General features: G+C 37.5%; 1 protein-coding gene across 4 annotated transcripts in view; it reads right to left on the bottom strand.

Moving 5' to 3' along the window:
- CPAP (centrosome assembly and centriole elongation protein) overlaps window positions 1-19,322 on the bottom strand; it is a 49,006-nt gene that overhangs the window by 24,300 nt on the left and 5,384 nt on the right. For all 4 annotated transcript variants that reach the window (XM_025875242.2, XM_025875243.2, XM_073894822.1 and 1 more), the window contains exons 2-9: window positions 18,273-18,782; window positions 17,607-17,730; window positions 12,397-12,696; window positions 10,406-10,517; window positions 9,504-9,606; window positions 7,746-9,375; window positions 4,515-4,647; window positions 208-373 (exon numbers count right to left, since the gene is read on the bottom strand). In XM_025875242.2, the coding sequence (XP_025731027.1) occupies window positions 208-373; window positions 4,515-4,647; window positions 7,746-9,375; window positions 9,504-9,606; window positions 10,406-10,517; window positions 12,397-12,696; window positions 17,607-17,730; window positions 18,273-18,716 (3,012 nt within the window). In that variant the 5' untranslated portion in view covers window positions 18,717-18,782. The remainder of the gene's footprint in view (window positions 1-207; window positions 374-4,514; window positions 4,648-7,745; window positions 9,376-9,503; window positions 9,607-10,405; window positions 10,518-12,396; window positions 12,697-17,606; window positions 17,731-18,272; window positions 18,783-19,322) is intronic.

The raw sequence follows: 19,322 nt of genomic DNA, 5'->3' as shown, positions 1-19,322 counted from the left end.
CACACTCAGCAGGGAGTCTGCTTAAGGAATTTCTTCCTCTCCCTCTGCCCCTCTCCCTGCTCTCAAAAAAATAAATATATCTTTAAAAAAAAATGTTTAAAAAAATTGACACCCCATTTCTCTTTGACACATCATTTAACTCTGAGATTCTTACAAAACTGTCATCCTTACTAACTTACATAAGTATAACATAAAGAACTGGCATACCTGTATTTCTTCACGTTCTTTTTTATCTGGAAAAGTTCTTGCAACTACAGTATACTTTTCAAAAACTTTGCGTTCCTTTTGTAGCTTCCTCATTTCCTCCTTTTTAAACTCTTCTATTCGAACCAATTCTTTTGCTTTCTGTTGTTCAAAGTCTGTAATTTCTTTCCTAAAATGACCAAACCATGTTATCATTTAAAGGGACCATTGTGAGGGAGTAATCCACATGTGGTACAAAATGGAACATCAGTGACAGCCTGGAATGGAGGAGCTGCTGGTCTTGGTGAATCCGTCTTCAGTCCATAGTACTGAAATAAACTGTCAGTTAACTCCATAAAGCATTCTTCCAACAAATATTCATTGAGCATCTACTATGAATCAAGCACTACCCTGGGTACTGGAGAAACCACAGTGAAAAAAATAAACATCCTTACTTTCTTGGAGCTTCTCAATCTAATGGAAGAGACAGACAATAACAAGATAAAATATATGGCACATTAAAAGGAGAAAAATAATGCAAGGAATGAGGGTAGGAAATATCAGGGAGACTGAAATTATGAATGAGATAATTATATAATTAGATAATTATATAATATAAAATAAGATAATGAGATAATTATCTTGCTGAGATAATATTTTAAGTAAAACCTGAAGGAACTGAGAAAAGAGCCATAAGAATATCTGGACAAAACAGCTCAGAAAGAGGGAGCACCACATGCAAAAGCCCTGAGGTAGAAATATGCCTGATGTGATCAAAGATCAGGTAGGAGGCCAGAGTGGATCAGAGTGAGCATGAGGCAGAAAAGTAGGAAAAACCGTCACAAAAAAACCAAAAAACCAAAACAAAAAAAACACCACACAAATAAAAGAGAGGGACAAATAAATTAGGGTCTTATAGACCAGTGTCAGGACTTTGGTGTCTTAACTTAGGAGAATGTTGATCAGGGAGAGTGACATATCAAGATGGTGGAACAGGAGATCCCCAGCTCACATCTCCCTACACAAACAAGAAGATGAAAGCCATACACAGATAAAAGTACTTTTGTGGGAGCTCTACCATCCAGGTAGGAGGTTGAGAAACCCCAAGCCCATCTGCCAAAGGACCCAGGAGGAGCCACACCCATCTGTGTCCCTGGTAACAGGCCCAACAGACCTCAGTCATAACTACGAAATCTGAAACAGTCCTGTAACCTGGCGCTAGCCCTGCTGTATCCCTGGGTGAGCAGGGACCCAGCAGGAGGACACCAAGGGGCCAGCAGGAGGATGCTCAAAAACCTGGCAGGAGCCACACCCATTGTCACCCCTCATAACAGACCCACTGCCTGCACATTCAACAGTGGACCTGGAAGCAGCCCCATGACTAGCTCCAGCACTGCTGGACTGTGGTCCTACAAGCAGTCCTGTTCAACTGGGGATCTAGTAGGAACCACATCCACCATGCCCCTGTGAAGAGACCTGCCAATTATGGACTCCAGTGTGGACCCAGCAGTAGCCACACTATAATCCCATTCAATTGTGATCCTAGAATCAGGCCATCAGTCCAGGGATCCGCTTGGAAAAGGGCTTTACCTGCCAAAACTGGTCTGTAAAGACAGAGTTTTCTGGCCTTTCAAATGAAAAAATGTCAACACAAGGCTACACAAGAATCAGGCAAATGTGACACCACCAAAGGAAACTAATAAAGCTCCAGCGACCAAGCCCAAAGAAATGCAAATCTAAGAATTGCCTGACAAAGAATCAAAATAACTTTTTTTTTAAAGATTTTATTTATTTATTTGACAGAGAGAGACACAGCGAAAGAGCGAACACAAGCAGGGGGAGCAGGAAAGGGAGAGGGAGGCTTCCCGCGGAGCAGAGAGCCCGATGCGGGGCTCGATCCCAGGACCCCAGGATCATGACCTGAGCCAAAGGCAGATGCTTAATGACTGAGCCACCCAGGCGCCCCTCAAAATAACTCTTTTAAAGCAGCTCAGCAAACTACAAGAGAACACAGATAAACAACAAAATCAGGAAAATACTACATGAAAAAAAAAACAAGAAGTTCAACAAAGAGATAAAAATCATTTTTAAAAAGCACCAACAATTACTTAAAAAACTAAATAAATAAAACTTAAAGGGGGGGCACCTGGCTGGTTCAGTTGGTGGAGCATGTGACTCTTGATCTCAGGTTTCATGAGTTTGAGCCCCATGTGGGATGTAGAGATTACTTAAAAATAAATAAAACTTGAAAACCAGAAATTCTAGAGCTGAAGAATACAATGAATGAAGTGAAAAAATACAATAGAGAGCTTCAACAACAGACCTAAGCATAAGAAAGTATCTGTGGACTCAAAGGTAATTTGAGGTTAGAAGAAAAAAAGAGAAAAAGAATGAACAAGAGTGAAGAAAGCCATGAGATCTATGCGACACTACAAAAAAGAACCAATACATTCATTATGGAAGTCTCAGAAGGAAAAAACAAAATCAACAAACCCCTACTAGACTTAAGAGAGAAAACTCAAAATCATAAATGAAAGAAGACACATTACAATAGATGCCCCAGAAATAAAAAGGATCATATTATGAGCAATTATATCCCCAAAACTGGATAATCTAGAAGAAACAGATAAATTCCTAGAAATATACAACCTACCAAAACTAAATCTAGAAGAAATAGAAAGCCTGAACAGACCAATAATAAGGAAACTGAATCAGTAATCAAAAGCCTCTCAAGAAAGAATAGTTCAGGACCAGATGGCTTCACAGGTAAATTCCAGCAAACACTAAAAAAATAATTAATACCCATCTTGCCTAAACTCTTCCAAAAAAGAAAAGGAATACTCCCAAACTCATTTCATGAGGGTAGTCACTTGGACACCAAAGCCAGACAATGACACAAGAAAACTATAGGGCAATCCCTGATGAATACATATGTAAAAATCCTCAATAAATACTAGCAAACCAAATCCAACAGCACATTAAAAGGATTTACACCATGACCTACTGGGATTCATCCCTGGAAGAGAAGGATGGCTCAACATATCAAATCAATTAATGTGATGTAAACTGATACAACCAGTCAGTATCAGTATGGTGGTTCCTCAAAAAGTTAAGTAAAGAATTGCCATTTGAGCCAGCAATTCCACCCCTAGGTATATATCCAAAAGAACTAAAAGATGAGACCTGAACAGATATTCACAAACCAATGTTAATAGCATTATTCACAATAATCCAAAGGAAGAAACAACCCCAATATCCAGCTGTAAGCCAAGAAATGTCAAGGATTGACAGCAACCACTATAAGATAGGATAGAAAGCATAGCTCTGCTGATGCCTTGACTTCAAGACTTCTAGCCTCCAGAACCATGACGAAGTAAATTCCTGTTGCTTTAAGCCACTTAGTTTGTGTGTACAGTTGATCCTTGAACAACAGGGGTTTGAACTGCATGGATCCACTTATATACAAATTTTTACAGTACAGTACTATAAATGTATTTTCTCTTCCTTATGACTTTCTTAACATTTTTTCTCTACCTTACTTCATTATAAGAATTACCTATCTAACACATGTAACATACCATGTGTTAATCAACTGTTTGTTATCGGTAAGACTTCCAGGCAACAGTACACTATTAGTAGTTAAGCTTTTAGGGAGTCAAAAATTTTATGTGGCTTTTTGGCTGTATAGGGGGATGGAGCCCCTACCCCCCACATTGTTCAGGATCAACTGTACTTTGTTACAGTAGCCCTAGAAAATTAATGCACTGGCCAAGGTAGCACTTGAATTCACAGCTTCAAAATGCTTTTCAAAATTCAATTTATGATCTCCTCACTAAGAGAATTCCCTTTTTAACACATTTCTGACTGTAATGGGTAATTTTAATTAAAAAATTTTATGTGGTTAAGATTTCAAAAAAAAAAGGTTTCACTTTTTTCCTTTATCTTGTTAGACTGACAAAAGTCACTTCAAATATTTTATATATAATCTTTTTTTGCCTCATATGCATTTATATTTTAACCAACTAACATACAATACAACTAAAATATACACACACAAAAACAACAAGGAACATTTATAATGTGATATGTTGTGAAAGAATTTCCCCATTCAGTTAATTAACACACTCATCACCTCATATTTACTTTTTTTTTTTTGGTGAGAACATTTAAGTTCCACATTCTTAGCAAATTTCAATTATACAAATACGCTGTTATCAATTATCACTACCATGTTATACATTAGATCCTCAGATCTTATTCATCTTATAATATAATCTTGAAGATAAAACTGAATCACTATATTTTTTCCCAACTTACAGATACTAACTTACCTAAGTTTTTCCAAGGCATTTTCCCGTTCAATGCGAAGTTTAGCTAACGATGTGTTCTCAGCTTTAAATTTTTCTATTTCTGTTTCCAATTCAATAACTTTCTCTCTCAAAACTTGAGATCGAGCACTGTCACCTATAAAATAGGTCATAATACTGAACTTCACAAAAGGCCTTCAGCAGCAAAAAACATTAGCTAAGCTATTAACACTACGAGCCAAAAATATTGTAAACATTGGTACTATTAAAATGTTTCTAATAACAACAAAAATATTTGGCCTAACTTTCCAGATGAAACCAATCTAAATTTAAGAAAGACATTATTCTACCTCAAGAGTATCAACCTGATAATGAATTAACATTACATATAAAAAGAAATTCAAATAGTTTTTTTAAAAACTAATACATACATTTTTTTGTCTTTTTGATAACACCCAATATTGAAAGAACTTTGTAGGGTAACAGATGGTAACTAGACTTATCATGGGATCATTTTGCAATGTATAAAAATACTGAATCACTATGAGGTACACCTGAAACTAATAGGATGTTGTACATCAATTATACTCCAATTATACTTCAATTTAAGTATATACATATAGGGATGCCTGGGGGCTCAGTTGGTTAAACAACTGACTCTTGGTTTTGGCTCAGGTCATGATCTTGGGTTCATGAGAGCCATGTGTTGGGCTCCATGCTCAGCAGGGAGTCTGCTTCTCCCCCTCTCCACTCTACTCCGCCCTCCAAGCTCACGTGCTCGCGCTCTCTCTCTCTCAAATAAATAAATAGGGGCTCCTGGGTGGCTCAGTCAGTTGAGTGGCTGAATCTTGATTTCTGCTCAGGTCATAATCTTGGGGTCCTGGGATCAAGCCCCACGTCAGGCCCCCCACTCAGCAAGGAGTCTGCTCAAGGATTCTCCCTCTCTCTCTGACCCTCCCCTCCACTTGCACATGCTCACATGCTCGCTCTAAAATAAATAAATCTTTAAAAATAAATCTTTTAAAAATGAATGAATATCTACACATATATAAACAGCTTAAGAACATGAATAAGTAATATATACACATATATAGACATCTAAAGCACTAATCAACACCAAAATCAAAGTTTATGCCCACTAGTCACAGAAATATAAATCGACTTTTTCCGTACCAAATTTGCTATTTAAAAGAGTAAAATAGCCAATGCTTCTGTCCTTCCATTACCCATTGAAAAACTGATTTTTGCATAAAAATATGCATTGCAGTGTTATTTCTCATAGTGAAAAATAATTTTAAGTATCCAACATTAAGGAAATTACTGAATAAAATAATGCAGCATTCATATAATGTTCTGCAACCATTTTTAAAATACACAAAAAAGGGCACCTGGGTGGCTCAGTCGGTTAAGCATCTGCCTTTGGCTTAGGTTATGATCCCAGGGTCCTGGGATCGAGTCCCACTTCTGGCTCCCTGCTCAGCGGGAAGCCTGCTTCTCCCTCTGCCTCTCCCTCCCCTGGTGTGTGCTCTCTCTCTCTCTCAAATAAATAAATAACATCTTTTTAAAAAATACACAGTTTTAAAGATACGGCCAATGTATATTATACACTTGGTCAAAAAAGATGAGGTAAGCTTTAACAAATAACTGTACTATATTAAAAATACATAGGAAAAATGACTGGAAGGAAATATCCCAAAATGATATCACACCTACCTTTGGATAGTTTAGTTATAAACATTTTTCATTCTATACTTTTTAAGCTTCCAAACTTTAAGTCAGAGTATTTTTTAAATAGTTTAAGTTATAATTTATATTTTAAAGCACCTATGCTTTGCTAGGCATTCAGAGTTTATAATATGATATAATAGAAAGGAATTTTTCAATATGAATTTTAAAAGCCCATCACATTAACTGAGTACTATATAGCTATTAAATGGAATAGGCAGATGTGTATGTGGAAAAGAACAATCTTCAAAATTTATTATAAACAAGGTGAAGAGGGCACACCTGAGTGACTCAGTTGGTTAAGTGGCTGCCTTCAGCTCAGGTCATGATCTCAGGGTCCTGGGATCGAGCACGGGCTGCAGGCTCTGCGCTCAGCGGGGAGTCTGCTTCCCCTCTCCCTCTGCCCTTCCCTCCCTTCTTCCCCTCCACCCACTCATGTGTGCTCTCTCTCAAGTAAATGAAATGAATAAAATCTTTAAAGAAAAAAAAAACAAGGTGAAGAATGGTACACAAAATACATGTTTTCATTTGTGTACAAAGAAGATGATATACCCACTCACCCATATGCTTTCATATGTACAGAATCTTTTTAGAATACACAAATGAAATGGGAATGTAGGTTCCTCTAGGAAAGGGAACTAGGCGCATAGGTCCAGGAAAGAAAGGAAACTTCAGTTTTACTGTATTTCTTCTTGGTCCTATTTAGCAAGTTAGTGCATGAGGTAGTAAAAAAATTAAGTAAAAACATAGTCATTTTAAAAAGTATACACACAGGGCGCCTGGGTGGCTCAGTTGGTTAAGCGACTGCCTTCGGCTCAGGTCATGATCCTGGAGTCCCGGGATCGAGTCCCGCATCGGGCTCCCTGCTCAGCGGGGAGTCTGCTTCTCCCTCTGACCCTCTTCCCTCTCATGCTCTCTATCTCTCATTCTCTCTCTCTCAAATAAATAAATAAAATCTTTAAAAAAAAAAAAGTATACACACAAACGGGTTCACCTCACAGTGACACAAACCATAAACTGGGTACTCTCTGGTTACAAAAGTGTTATCTCACTTTATAATAAATTAATTAATTTTAAAGCCTTGAGAATAAGGCATAGACTTAAATTCAAAAAATCTGAAATCACAATGCATCCAAATCTTTTATACTAGTGGCTATTATTTAGGCCCACAAAATAAATCAAATTTTAACAAATCACCTATTTAGACTTCTACTGAGCAACTAGAAAGGTAGAATTTTAAGCATTCTGACAGCAGACTAATAAGGTAAATGTGAAATTTTTTTTTAAAGATTTTATTTATTTATTTGAGACAGAGAATGGGAGACAGAGAGCACGAGAGGGAAGAGGGTCAGAGGGAGAAGCAGACCCCCCCGCTGAGCAGGGAGCCCGATGTGGGACTCGATCCCGGGACTCCAGGATCATAACCTGAGCTGCTGAAGGCAGTTGCTTAACGAACTGAGCCACCTAGGTGCCTGTAAATGCGAAATTTATAACATTCTGATACCTATTTATTTTATAATGCTGACTTACCAAGTGGTTGGTCTTGACTTGGGTTTAACTTGGGTTCATTTCCCAAGTGTGAATCTGGTTTTGGTTTCAGTTTCAAAGCAGGGAAGAATTTCATCATGAGATCCGATGTAGGAGGAGGGCTTGTGCTCCTACCAAGTTTGCTCAAGTCTTCTCCCTTCTTAACTGGTGCAACCTTCCTCTTGATTGTTTTGTCCGATACACATATTTCACTCTTAGGGTAGGCTGTTTGAGGAGTCCCATAAAAGGCCTCATTCCCAAGAACAGCACGATGTTTAAATGAATTCTCTTCAAGGTCAGTCCAAGTTCTTTCATCGTCAAAGTCAATTTTACTCATACTTATGGATGAGGGTCTTCTTGAGGACTCAGAAACTTTGTTTTTCAAGCTTTCTATAATGACAGACTCATCGCTACTGTAATCTTTATCAGACAGATCTAAATCAACATCTCTCCTTTTATCTTCTTCTTGAGTCCCAGTGTCCCTAAAAGGCCCCTTACCATCACAGACTTGTGGACTGTCCTCTCTGCTGCTGAAACCCCTCTCTTTATCCTCGGTTGATGGTTTTATGGTAACATCAAGTTGCTCCTCAGAGTCAGTGCTACTGTCACTGTCTGTGACACCTTCCTCATCACTTACATTCCACCAAGTCTGATTTTCAGAAGTGTTCATTTGGAACGCTTTCCTACTGACTTTACACAACTGTTCCCTATAACCTTCAGGCGAGGAGACTGAATCAGGTTGGTTGGGTGCGACCTCACACTCACCCGCATGTTCAGGTTCAGTACAGTCTGGAGCCTCACTGTGGTTAGACTGGATAGCAGGATCCAGGGTCACCATCTCCGGCTGTACAGCTTTGACAGGGGTGGAAGACAGCCGGTGACCTTTGCAGATCTGCTGGTCCCTCTCTAAGATCTTCAGTACAAATGAGGAATTACTGGAAAATGATATTTCATCAGCAGCTTGTTCCAAAAACAAAAATTCATCTAACTCCAAATTTTCCTTTTCCTTTTCTCGTTCCCAAGTCTCTAACTTTTTCTGAAGAGAAATGTCAAGAGAAGATTCTGACTTTTTCAAGGTCTCATTTTTTGGGCTATTCGAAGACACGCAGCTGACCAGTCCTGCCGAAAGAGGAAGTCTATCTTTACCCTGTGTCTTATTCCAGACTTTGCAACCAGTATCACAAGGTTTTGCACACTCGGGTACATTTTCTCTATTATTAGACTCCACTTTTTTTTCTAATTTGATCTGTTCTCTAAATTGCCCATCACATTTCTTCCCTCCAGGTATTTTCAATCCTGATGGAGGAAGACTTTTCCTGTTACTACTCTTAAGCACTTTTGGCTTCTGACTGAGTGTGATAAAACAACTCTTGGCTCTACCTTTACTGTTCTTTTTAACAGGAGGGTTATCTGTACACAGTTCTTTATTTATAAGAGCAGTTTTCCGCTGGAATTGTGGTCTATCCATTTTAAACACAGGTTGGTCCTCTAAAATGCTCTGATTAGTCACTAGTTTACTTTCTCTCCCTTTCTGAGACTTAGATTTAGCATTAGTAAATCTAGCTAAACCTTCTCCTCGTTTCAAGAATGGTTGTTTCGGTTTTGCTTTGATTAGGAACGATCCTTCTGCTTCCTAAAATAGAGACCAATATTTGAATTAATTCTGGTATATCCAAGTTATCTCGAAGTTATTTTTAAAGCAAATTATAAACAAATCTCTAAAGTCTTAGTTAACTTAATCAAAATAGCGGAAATGCCTACCCTTAGCTGTTTTCGTTTCAGTTCTTGTTCTTCCAGCCGAATTTGTTCTTCTAAGTAGTCTTCGAATGTCTGTTTCCTTTCTCTGATAGCAGCTTTAATAGGTCTAATCACAAAAATAAAGTTATTTAACATGCAAATCAAGATGTGGTGAATATCTAACACTTAGTGTGCCTGACACAGACACCCCTGACTACACTAAGAACTAACCTTTTTCAAAGTCATAGACCCTTGTTGAGAATCCAATGAAAGCTATAATCCCACCCCATCTCCCAAAATAAAAAAAGGGCTTTTTTTGGGGAAAAAGCCCTTTTGAAGTCCATTTATTGCCTGTAGATTAACTTTTGATATTTTGAAAATTTCATCAAATATGCATCTTAAACAAAGAGCCTTGACAATGTAGAGCAATAATCAGAAGTCATTTGCCCATCCATAACATATACTAAAATATTTCAAATATTTAAGAATATAATAAACCTCAATATTGGTATTTTATCTTTGTCATAAGATTTTTAAATTCTGTAACCAGACTTACCCAATTATAATTCATAGGTGACACCAAATATAAGACTCAATAGTAATTTGTTATTGTCTTTGCCAAAATGGGATTTACTTAACTATTTGAAAGATTAATTTTATCCAGATTTTTTCTCTTTGGTGAAAAAACTTTGCTCAGTTCTTCCAAAACAATGTCAAAGCTACTTGAACTGATATATCTCCCTAACAGCTGTCTGTTGCTGACAATATGTGATAAGTTGTACCTTTAACATTATACTTAAAAGCATATTCAAGCAAAAACAAGAAAACCATGGTCTTTAAAAAAAAAAAAAGAAAGGGCTCTATCTTAATAGCTGTGTATAACATTAAACGGTCACTCTTCTTATTCTTTTCAACATGGATGATACCTTTCTTCAATATTAGCCACTTCTGAAGAATCACCAATTTTTTTTACATTCACATCATTCCCTTCCTCAATCGGTTCGGTCACTTTCTCCCAACATGGTAAAATACCTTCTCCTAGGATAAAAATTAGGAAAATTTAGTTTCAAAAAAATCAAGAGTAAAGTCTTGTAAAATCGAATTTTACAAGTTACTATGCTAAAAAAATATTTATCAAAAGTAATGTATGCCAGGGACACCTGAGTGGCTCAGTCAGTTGAGCATTCAACTCTTGATTTTGACTCAGGTCATGGTCTTGGGGTTGTGGGATTGAGCCCCACAATGAGCTCTGTGCTCAGCAGGGAGTCTGCTTCTCTCTTTCTCTCTCTGCCCCTTCCACCCCCTCTTTGCATGTGCGCTCACTCTCTCTCTGAAATAAAGAAATCTTTAAAAAAAAAAAAAAGTAATGTATGCCAAAGATTTTAGAGCTCTCAAGGATTTCTTTAATATTACAGAGATAAACTGCAAAACCCTAATTAAAACATGATATTCTTCAAAAAGTTAATGTTATGAAAAAGTGTGGACTTTTCTAAATTAAAATTGACTAAAAAGCTATAACAACCAAATGTGATAGATGAACTTGATTAGATCCTGTTTGTTTGGTTTTTTTTAAACACCTTTAAAAGACATTTTTGGGACAATAGCAGGAATTCTAAAATGGATTTGAATATTACAGAATAGTACTGAGACTATACAGAACAATGTCCGAATTTTTTACTTGATGCACGCTGAAATATTTAAAATAATAGAACATAATGTCTACATATTACTTGCAATGAAATGATTGAGCAAATTACATATAAATACAGAGATATTATAGATGTAGGTATAAATATATAGAGACAAAGTAAACACGGCAAAATATTAACTGCTGAATTGAGCTCTACTGCTAATCATTGCAGTGGACTTTCAAGTTTTCCGGATGTTTGAAATTTTCCAAAATAAAAGGTTAAGAGAGTATAATGTTTAAAAAAATGTTTAAAGGCATTAGACCTTTCCATACTAAGGAATTATTCTAAATTAGAAATAAAATATTATGCACAAAGTGCCCAATCCTAAGTAGTAAGTGTAGATACCTTTTGTCATAGTATTTGTATTTTTAATAACTTACTCCACAGAACATATTCATGAAAACACCATTCAAACTGAAAATTAAATTTAAATAAAAAATATTGGAAAATATTGCCCTACTGCAAAGAACATTAAATACTGATATATTATTTGATAACTAGCATAATGATGACAACCATTAAAATTATGGTTATGAAGACTACGGAATGTACCATAAGCATTTTCCATATTGAGAGGGCAAAGAACACAATTATACAATATTTTATGGTTACAAAATGTAAAAAAAAAAAAAAAAAAATGGAAGTGGGGAGGGGGGCACAGAAATAGGAGTTAAGAAAAAAAGACCAGAAGAAAATGCCATGAGAGCTCCATGAGTTCAGACCATCAGACACTGCTGGTTCTCTGGCAGGAACATGCTGGGTGCTGGGAATACAGAGATGAAGTGAGGACAAACGGAATGTCTGGGTTGGAGGGGATTTCTTTTCTGAATAAAAACTGCCATCACCAGCCTATTTCTCCCATTTCACACCTTCTAGCATGTTTCCCCACCACCACCACCATGCACATTTTAAGTCAACCTCAAACTATTTCTACGCTTTCCAAGAAAAATGGTATACACGGAACTCACTGTCTCCCTTTTTGAAGACGCCATGCTCCAAGGGGAGGTTTGAAGTCAGCATAAGTACTGCAATTATTCTTGCAAAGTCACAAATTCTATGTCCAGCTCTACATCTAATCCAGGTTCAGTGGCTGCACAACGTGTAGGGGCTCATAATTAAAGCCAGAGAGGACAAGAAAAAAATGCAGAAAGGACTTTTCTTATCTTAGCACAACTTGGTAACACTGCTAATTAGGGGTACAGAAGAGAGAAATATAAGTACCTCACCTAAAGAATGGTTATAGTTTTCTTCCTTCAAATCATTTTTTTTCACAAGTGCTTCTTGATATTGTGCCTCACAAAACAAATTGAGAGAAGCACCACTTTTTGAAGTTAAGACAAAATCTGGGTGAGCAGTTCTACAGAAGTTGTTTTGTTCATCAGCTAAAATGCTGGAAGTGTGCGTTTTTTCTTGGGTTTGATTCTGGTAGATATACGCTGGTAAGAAGGGTGTGGTTTTCTCCACAGGGGCTGAACTTCCCGGAGATCTGTACTTCTGGCTCTGATCATCAGGCAGTAGGGCTGAACCTGGCAATTAAAAAAATCATCAAAATTAATGACTTCCTAGAACATTTTCTCTTTATCTTTTTCTTTTGAGATTTTTATTTATTTATTTGACAGAGAGACAGAGAGCACAAGTAGGCAGAGCGGCAGGCAGAGGGAGAGGGAGAAGCAGATTCCCCACTGAGCAGGGAGCCCAGTGAGGGGCTCCATCCAGGACCCTGGGATCACACCAGAGCTGAAGGCAGATGCTTAACCGACTGAGCCACCCAGGCGCCCCAGAACATTTTCTCTTCTGTTAGTGATCCCTACCCACCAGGTTTTCTCCAAAGTGAAAAAAGTATTTTTTCTTCCATATTAGGAAACTCTGTTTAACAAAATCATGAAATTTTAAAAGTCTAAAAATGACTCTTGCATAACTTTAATTACAGGTATATTTATACTATCATTCCTGTGCAGACAGTGTATACCTGGCAGAGCTGCAGCACTGCCTGATTCTGGAAGGCACCGTTCATATTCCATCTGTGAGCAGCACTGCCGGGATTGTCAGCTCTGCAGCCCCGTGACAAACACAGACAGCGCCAATGCAGATGGCTGCAAACGATCTGAACAGTTCCCTAATGACAAATAACTGCCCTGTGTCACAGGCTAGAAAAGCACCTTTCCTCTAGATTACTGTTAACGTTTTGGTATCTTCAGGTGGTAGAATTATGGGTGACTTCTGTTTTGTACTCCTTTGTAGTTTCTAACTTTCCTGTATTACCTTTTTTTTTTAGAGAGAAGAATTCTGCATTTTATTGCCCTCAAATAACATTAAACAGAAGACATTTACATTATTTTTAGAAAATCCATTGATATTGCCCAGCGTAGCTCATATTTCTGAAGACAAGGCTCATTAATTCAGATATTTGGAATTAGAAAGTATTTGAAGTTGACCACACAAAATGAATCCTCAGTTTCTGGGGCTCTAGAGATGATTATATACAAAAATCCAGCAAAATTCTACTCATTTATCAGTTCTATGTCACTCCTAAGTTTCTCTAAAAAAATAAGGCTTTATAAAAAGTAGTGTTCTATAATTCACAATACGAATTAAGAGCTTTATTAGAATCTTGTATTACCTTTTCACTGTTTTCTTGAGTCTCTGCTTTGGAAATAAACACAGAGATCGCCCTCCTATATATCTCTAATTTATAATTCTTTCAGGGTAGATGGCAAAACTTCACCCTAGCTGCTGTACCATACCGTTGAAATCCTGCTACTATCCTTCTCTTCTCCCAGAATGTCTCAACTAAATTTAGAAGTGAAGGGGCACCTGGCTGGCCCAGTCAGTAGAGCATATATGACTCTTGGTCTGGGGTTGTGAGTTCAAGCATCACACCGGTTGTAGAGATTACTTAAAAATAAAAGTCTTTAGGGGTGCCTGGGTGGTCAGTTAGTTGAGCGTCCAACCCTTGGTTTCAGCTCAGGTCAAGATCTCATGGGTGATGGGATCAAACCCTGCATCGGGCTCTGTGCTCAGTGTGTAGTCTGCCTGAAGATTCTCTCCCTCTGCCCTCCCTTCTCCCCTCCCCCCACTTCTCGCACACGCGCCGCTCTCTCTCTCTCGCAAATAAATAAAATCATTTTTAAAAATCTTAAAAAAAAAAAAGAAGAGATACAATGGGAAGTGTTTAATAAAACATAAAAGAGCCATGCCACCTATCTCTCATACCCATCTGCCTCACCTCCAGCCCACAAATAAAACTGGAAATCAGGTAGGTCCTCACTGATTATCAAATTTGACCTCCCTTCCTTTATAATAACAATACTCTCCCCATCCAAATATTTCTGACCAATAGTCATCCCACTTCAGACTGAAGATGTCTTCGATAAAAGTACAATAGCCCAAAGTAGCAGTTCTCAAAGTGTGGTCTGCAAACCCCTAAGGGTTTCTAAGATTCTTTCAGGGCATCCACCAGGTCAAATCTATTTTCATAAAATATTAAGATAGTATGTGCCTTTTTCACTTTGTCAACACATGCACTGATGATGCAAGAGCAAAATGGAAACTCCTGGTGCCTTCACTTAAAAGCAGGACAGCAGGCCCCAAACTGTGCTAGCAGTCACTGTATGAGTCACCACCAAGCACTTGCAGTTAAAAAAAAAGAAAGAAAGAAAAAACAGTTTTACTTAAGAATTTCCTAGATAAAGTTGCAAAAACTATTAATTTTTTAATTGAATTTTAACTGTTGAGTACACGTCTTTTGAAGATTTTATTTATTTATTTGACAGAGAGAGAGACACAGTGAGCGAGGGAACACAGCAGGGGGAGTGGGAGAGGGAGAAGCAGGCTTCCCGCCGAGCAGGGAGCCCGATGAGGGGCTCGATCCCAGGACCCTGGGATCATGACCTGAGCCGAAGGCAGACACTTAACAACTGAGCCACCCAGGAGCCCCGAGTACATGTCTTTTGAACATTCTATTGGACAAAACAGAAAGTATGCATAACTCACTTCTGCTGCAAACCAAGACATGGCTGTATCATTTTTTGAGTTGTAAGCTCGACTAGCCAATTCTCTCAAGGAACATGATTTTTACTTGAAAGAATATATGACAAACTATCATGATTTAAACTTGGCACCTGGCAGATATTTTCTCAAAAATGAAACAAGTGAGCCAGTCATTTCAAGGAAAATAACTGACAGTATTTGCTAAGAATGCTAAAATTCGAACTTTCAAGTAAAAATGAGAACTTATTAAACATGTCTACCACCATGAGCTTGACAGCTTCATAATAATACTTCACGACTTTTATGATAAGATCTGTAGTGGTATTAATGGATATAATTTTTTGATATTACATATTGAAATGTCAGGTTTTAAAGACCCATGGAACTCAATGAACCACTATTTTCCAAATAACCAATGCACAATTTTACCAGATCATGCATGATAAAAGAGCCATTCAAAAATGCCAAGATATTCCAATATATTTTATGCAATATATTCCAATATATTCATGCAATTTTTTTTATAAAAAAGTACATGAATAGGGTTTCAGACTCCATACTGTGAGTAACCACTAAGAAATGGCCCCTTGTTAGGTTTGGATACAATATCAAAAAAATAATCACAATTATTTGAAAAGGCTTTTACAGTATTCCTCTTTCCTTTTTCCAATTAAACATCCATGTGAAGCTGATTTTTTTTTTCACATACTTCAACCAAAACAATATAACTTAGGAGACTGAATGCAGAAGCAGATAGGAGAATCAGCTGAGCTCTTTTAAGCCAGAAGTTAAAAAAGATACTCAAAAATATAAAACTATGCCATTCTTCTAATTTTTTAGAAAAAGCTTTTCATTAAAAAAATGTTAGTTATGATAACATGTAACTGGTTATTATTTTAAGTGAATTAATTTTTAAATTTCTCCATTTTCATTTCTGATACAGTAAATACCAACAGTAAATGCCCATATAACAAATGCTCTCTGGGGTCCTCAATAACTTAAGAGTGTTAAGGGGTCCTGAGACCAAACTGTGAAAACCACTGCCCTAAAAGCAATGTTCCATAACTGAATGGGGCTAGTTCTTATATTAAGAACTTTGAAATCTGCTTCCCTATTGCTCTACCATAGTGCTATTTCTACCTTAAAAAATATCACAGTCTTGGGGCACCTGGGTGGCTCAGTCTTTAAGCATCTGCCTTCAGCTCAGGTCATGATCCCTGTGTCCTGGGATCGAGCCCAGCATTGGGCTCCCTGCTCAGCAGGAAGCCTGCTTCTCCCTCTCCCACTCCCCCTGCTTGTGTTCCCTCTCTCGCTGTCTCCCTCTGTCAAATAAATAAATAGAATCTTAAAAAAAAAAAATCACAGGCTGTTATTTAAATGATCTTGATTATCCTCTTTATGTATTCCATAAAGGAACCCTGAACCACTCAACTATTTCAAGACACACACTATGTTCTCTATATTCACTAAGATAAACATCCTATTTCCTAAACCAGTCCTCATGTGGTACGTTTCTCATCACTACCACTACTCCCACTCCCAGAATCCCATCCAGCTACACTCTGCATACTCATCTGCCAATGTCTTTTCTTCTTTGTATTCTCAATGCCCAGTGCAGCCTCTGAACAGAACAGGCACTTTCCTCAATCAGTGGTGTGTCTCTTAAAAGGGAGCACTGAGAAGCAAACACATTGCTCCAGATCACTATTTTTCAAACTGTGGGACACAATCCATTAGTAATTTTATCATCAGAACCATGACTGGCATTTTTTTTTAATGACCAAGAATAAGATAAAATAAATAGAAGATATCCTTGCTACATGCCAGGCACACCAATAAGGTCTGATTTATGAAATTTCTTTGAAATTATGAGTTTAAATGTTTTTGTTATAATGTGATAACGGTCAAATAACTTTGAAAACCACTGCTCCAGATCACATTTTAACAGGTTTATTTTCTCCTGCTAAGTACATCATTCTTTCTTTTAACTGATTCAGCATACAACAAAAGAATTCTGTCATCTACCATCACAGAAAACGTTTTTGGTATGGTTCTTTTGCTGAGCAGAATGGCTTCTACACATATTTACCGTTATGACCCTGAGCAGTTTTTTATTCTTCAGGCAGAGACTGTAAGCCAGTAGCCCTGGGCCATATTTGGCTCTAGACCTTTTATTCTGCTACACCTTTTCTAAATTTTATTATAAATAAATATGAATGACTTTAAGCAGGGCACACATGCTCCAGAATGGCACAGCTCCCACTTGGCCCAATTATGTAACGCTACTACCACTTCACAGTTCTCTGCAAGGCCCCTAATGAAACTGGAGTTTACAACATGTGATAGAGAAATGGTAGAAATAACCTGTCAGACAACTTAAGGTGAGAAATATATGTAACTGTCCACTGTTGTACTAACTGAAGTCTCTGTGTAAGCAGAAAAATACCTGGGAGTGTGTGTTGCCCAGACACCATCGTAAGCAGCTTCTCTTGTTCTTCCATGAGTCTTTGTAGTTGCTCTAACTGCTGTCGCTTCAGCTCTTCCTGCTTCTTCTGTTGTACTTCTTTCAGCTTTTTAAACATAAAATTAATTTGATTAAACTAACTTTACATTTCTTTATGGATCTTTGCTCCTTATATTTATCTTAATGCCTTTCATCTCTCATTCCATATCACCTCTAATAAAGAGTTTCAAAGAGAGATTCCTAAGTAACTACATCTGCCACCAAAACTCCAAAATCCTATTTTTTTATGAAGGAAACCGTATCGACTATCCCAACTAAGAAACAGAAAAAGTCACACAAATCCTTGGATTCTTAAAACAGGATAGGTATCAGTACATTTCTGATCAACTTTTTCCCTCTAATATTTGATCAACCATTTCAATTTAGTTTTTACCAAGTGAAACAGAAACTTAAAGACATTGTTACCTCGTGTTATATCTTACATACCAAACCTGCATTAATGTTTCATATTAGACAAAAGGCAAAATTTGGCGTTTTGAGGATTTCACAGTAAAGGGGAAGAAACAAGAGGCCCTGAACAGGTGACTTTTCAGCATCAACAAAAACTCGCAATAAAGCAAATACATATTAGGCCAAATCCTGTTGTACCTGTTCAAGCTTTTTAAAGAGTGGGTCTTTATAAGCCACTTCTTTGCATTCACTGGAAAGATCTGAGATAAAGTCATTTTTGTTGTCTTCCCGGTGTCCAGGAGCATCTTGACATGCCACTATCTGTGGTCCTTCTTTAGTTAAAGGAAACACTGTATGTGTTTCAGATTTATCTGATTGTAGTTTATAAGGGCTATTAGACTCCAACTTCTGTTCTTCATGAAGTGAATCTTCTTCACTTATAAAGCTGAAGCTATTTGAAAAATGTGTGGCTTTAACAGGAAAGCTGGTAGAAATGTTCACATTTCCTCGCTTCTCTTCATCTGCTTCCAAAATAGGAAATCCACGATTTAATATGACCCCAGCCCGAGAAGGATTGGTCATCCACTGGGTTAAGAAGCTCTGTCCACTGTTTAACTCGGAAGAGGTTGGCATCAGGAACATTTTAGTCCAATGATAATATTATATTTAAATAATGTAAAAGTTAGAAGAGCTACTAATTTCCAAAACCTGTAGAAAGAAGATGCCAACAAAAACCATTGGTTAAAGCTATTCTACCCAAAACTCAAACCAGCACAAAAATCTACTGAATATTTTTTTTAATTTTATTATTATTATTATTATTTTTATGAGACAGAGAGAGTACAAGCAGGGGGAGTGGCAGGAAGAGGGAGAGGGAGAAGCGGGCTCCCCACTCAGCAGGGAGTCTGACGCGGGGCTCGATCCCAGGACCCTGGGACCACGACCCAAGCCGAAGGCAGACGCTCAACCGTCTGAGCCACCCAGGCGCCCCTGCTGAATATTTCAAATACAAAAGACTTCAACCAGCAAAGCAGTTAGGCATTAAGCTATGTGGTTTCTTTTAAGTCTTAAAAACATCCAAATTGAGTGAATCAAAAACATAAGTTCCCTTTTGATCTAATCATTTCATTACTGAGGATTTTATACAAGTGCTCAATCAGTTGACCTAAAACTCTAGGAGCTAAAACACCTTCTAAGTTATTCGATTACTATAACTATCAAATGTTACCCATATTAAACACTTTCATG

The sequence above is a fragment of the Callorhinus ursinus genome, unplaced genomic scaffold (genome assembly GCF_003265705.2).
Source record: "Callorhinus ursinus isolate GAN/ISIS: 27379988/994484 unplaced genomic scaffold, GSC_fseal_2.0 scaffold7, whole genome shotgun sequence".
Taxonomy (NCBI): Eukaryota; Metazoa; Chordata; class Mammalia; order Carnivora; family Otariidae; genus Callorhinus; species Callorhinus ursinus.
Note: the sequence above shows the minus strand (reverse complement) of the source record. Positions and strands in the feature narration are given on the sequence as shown.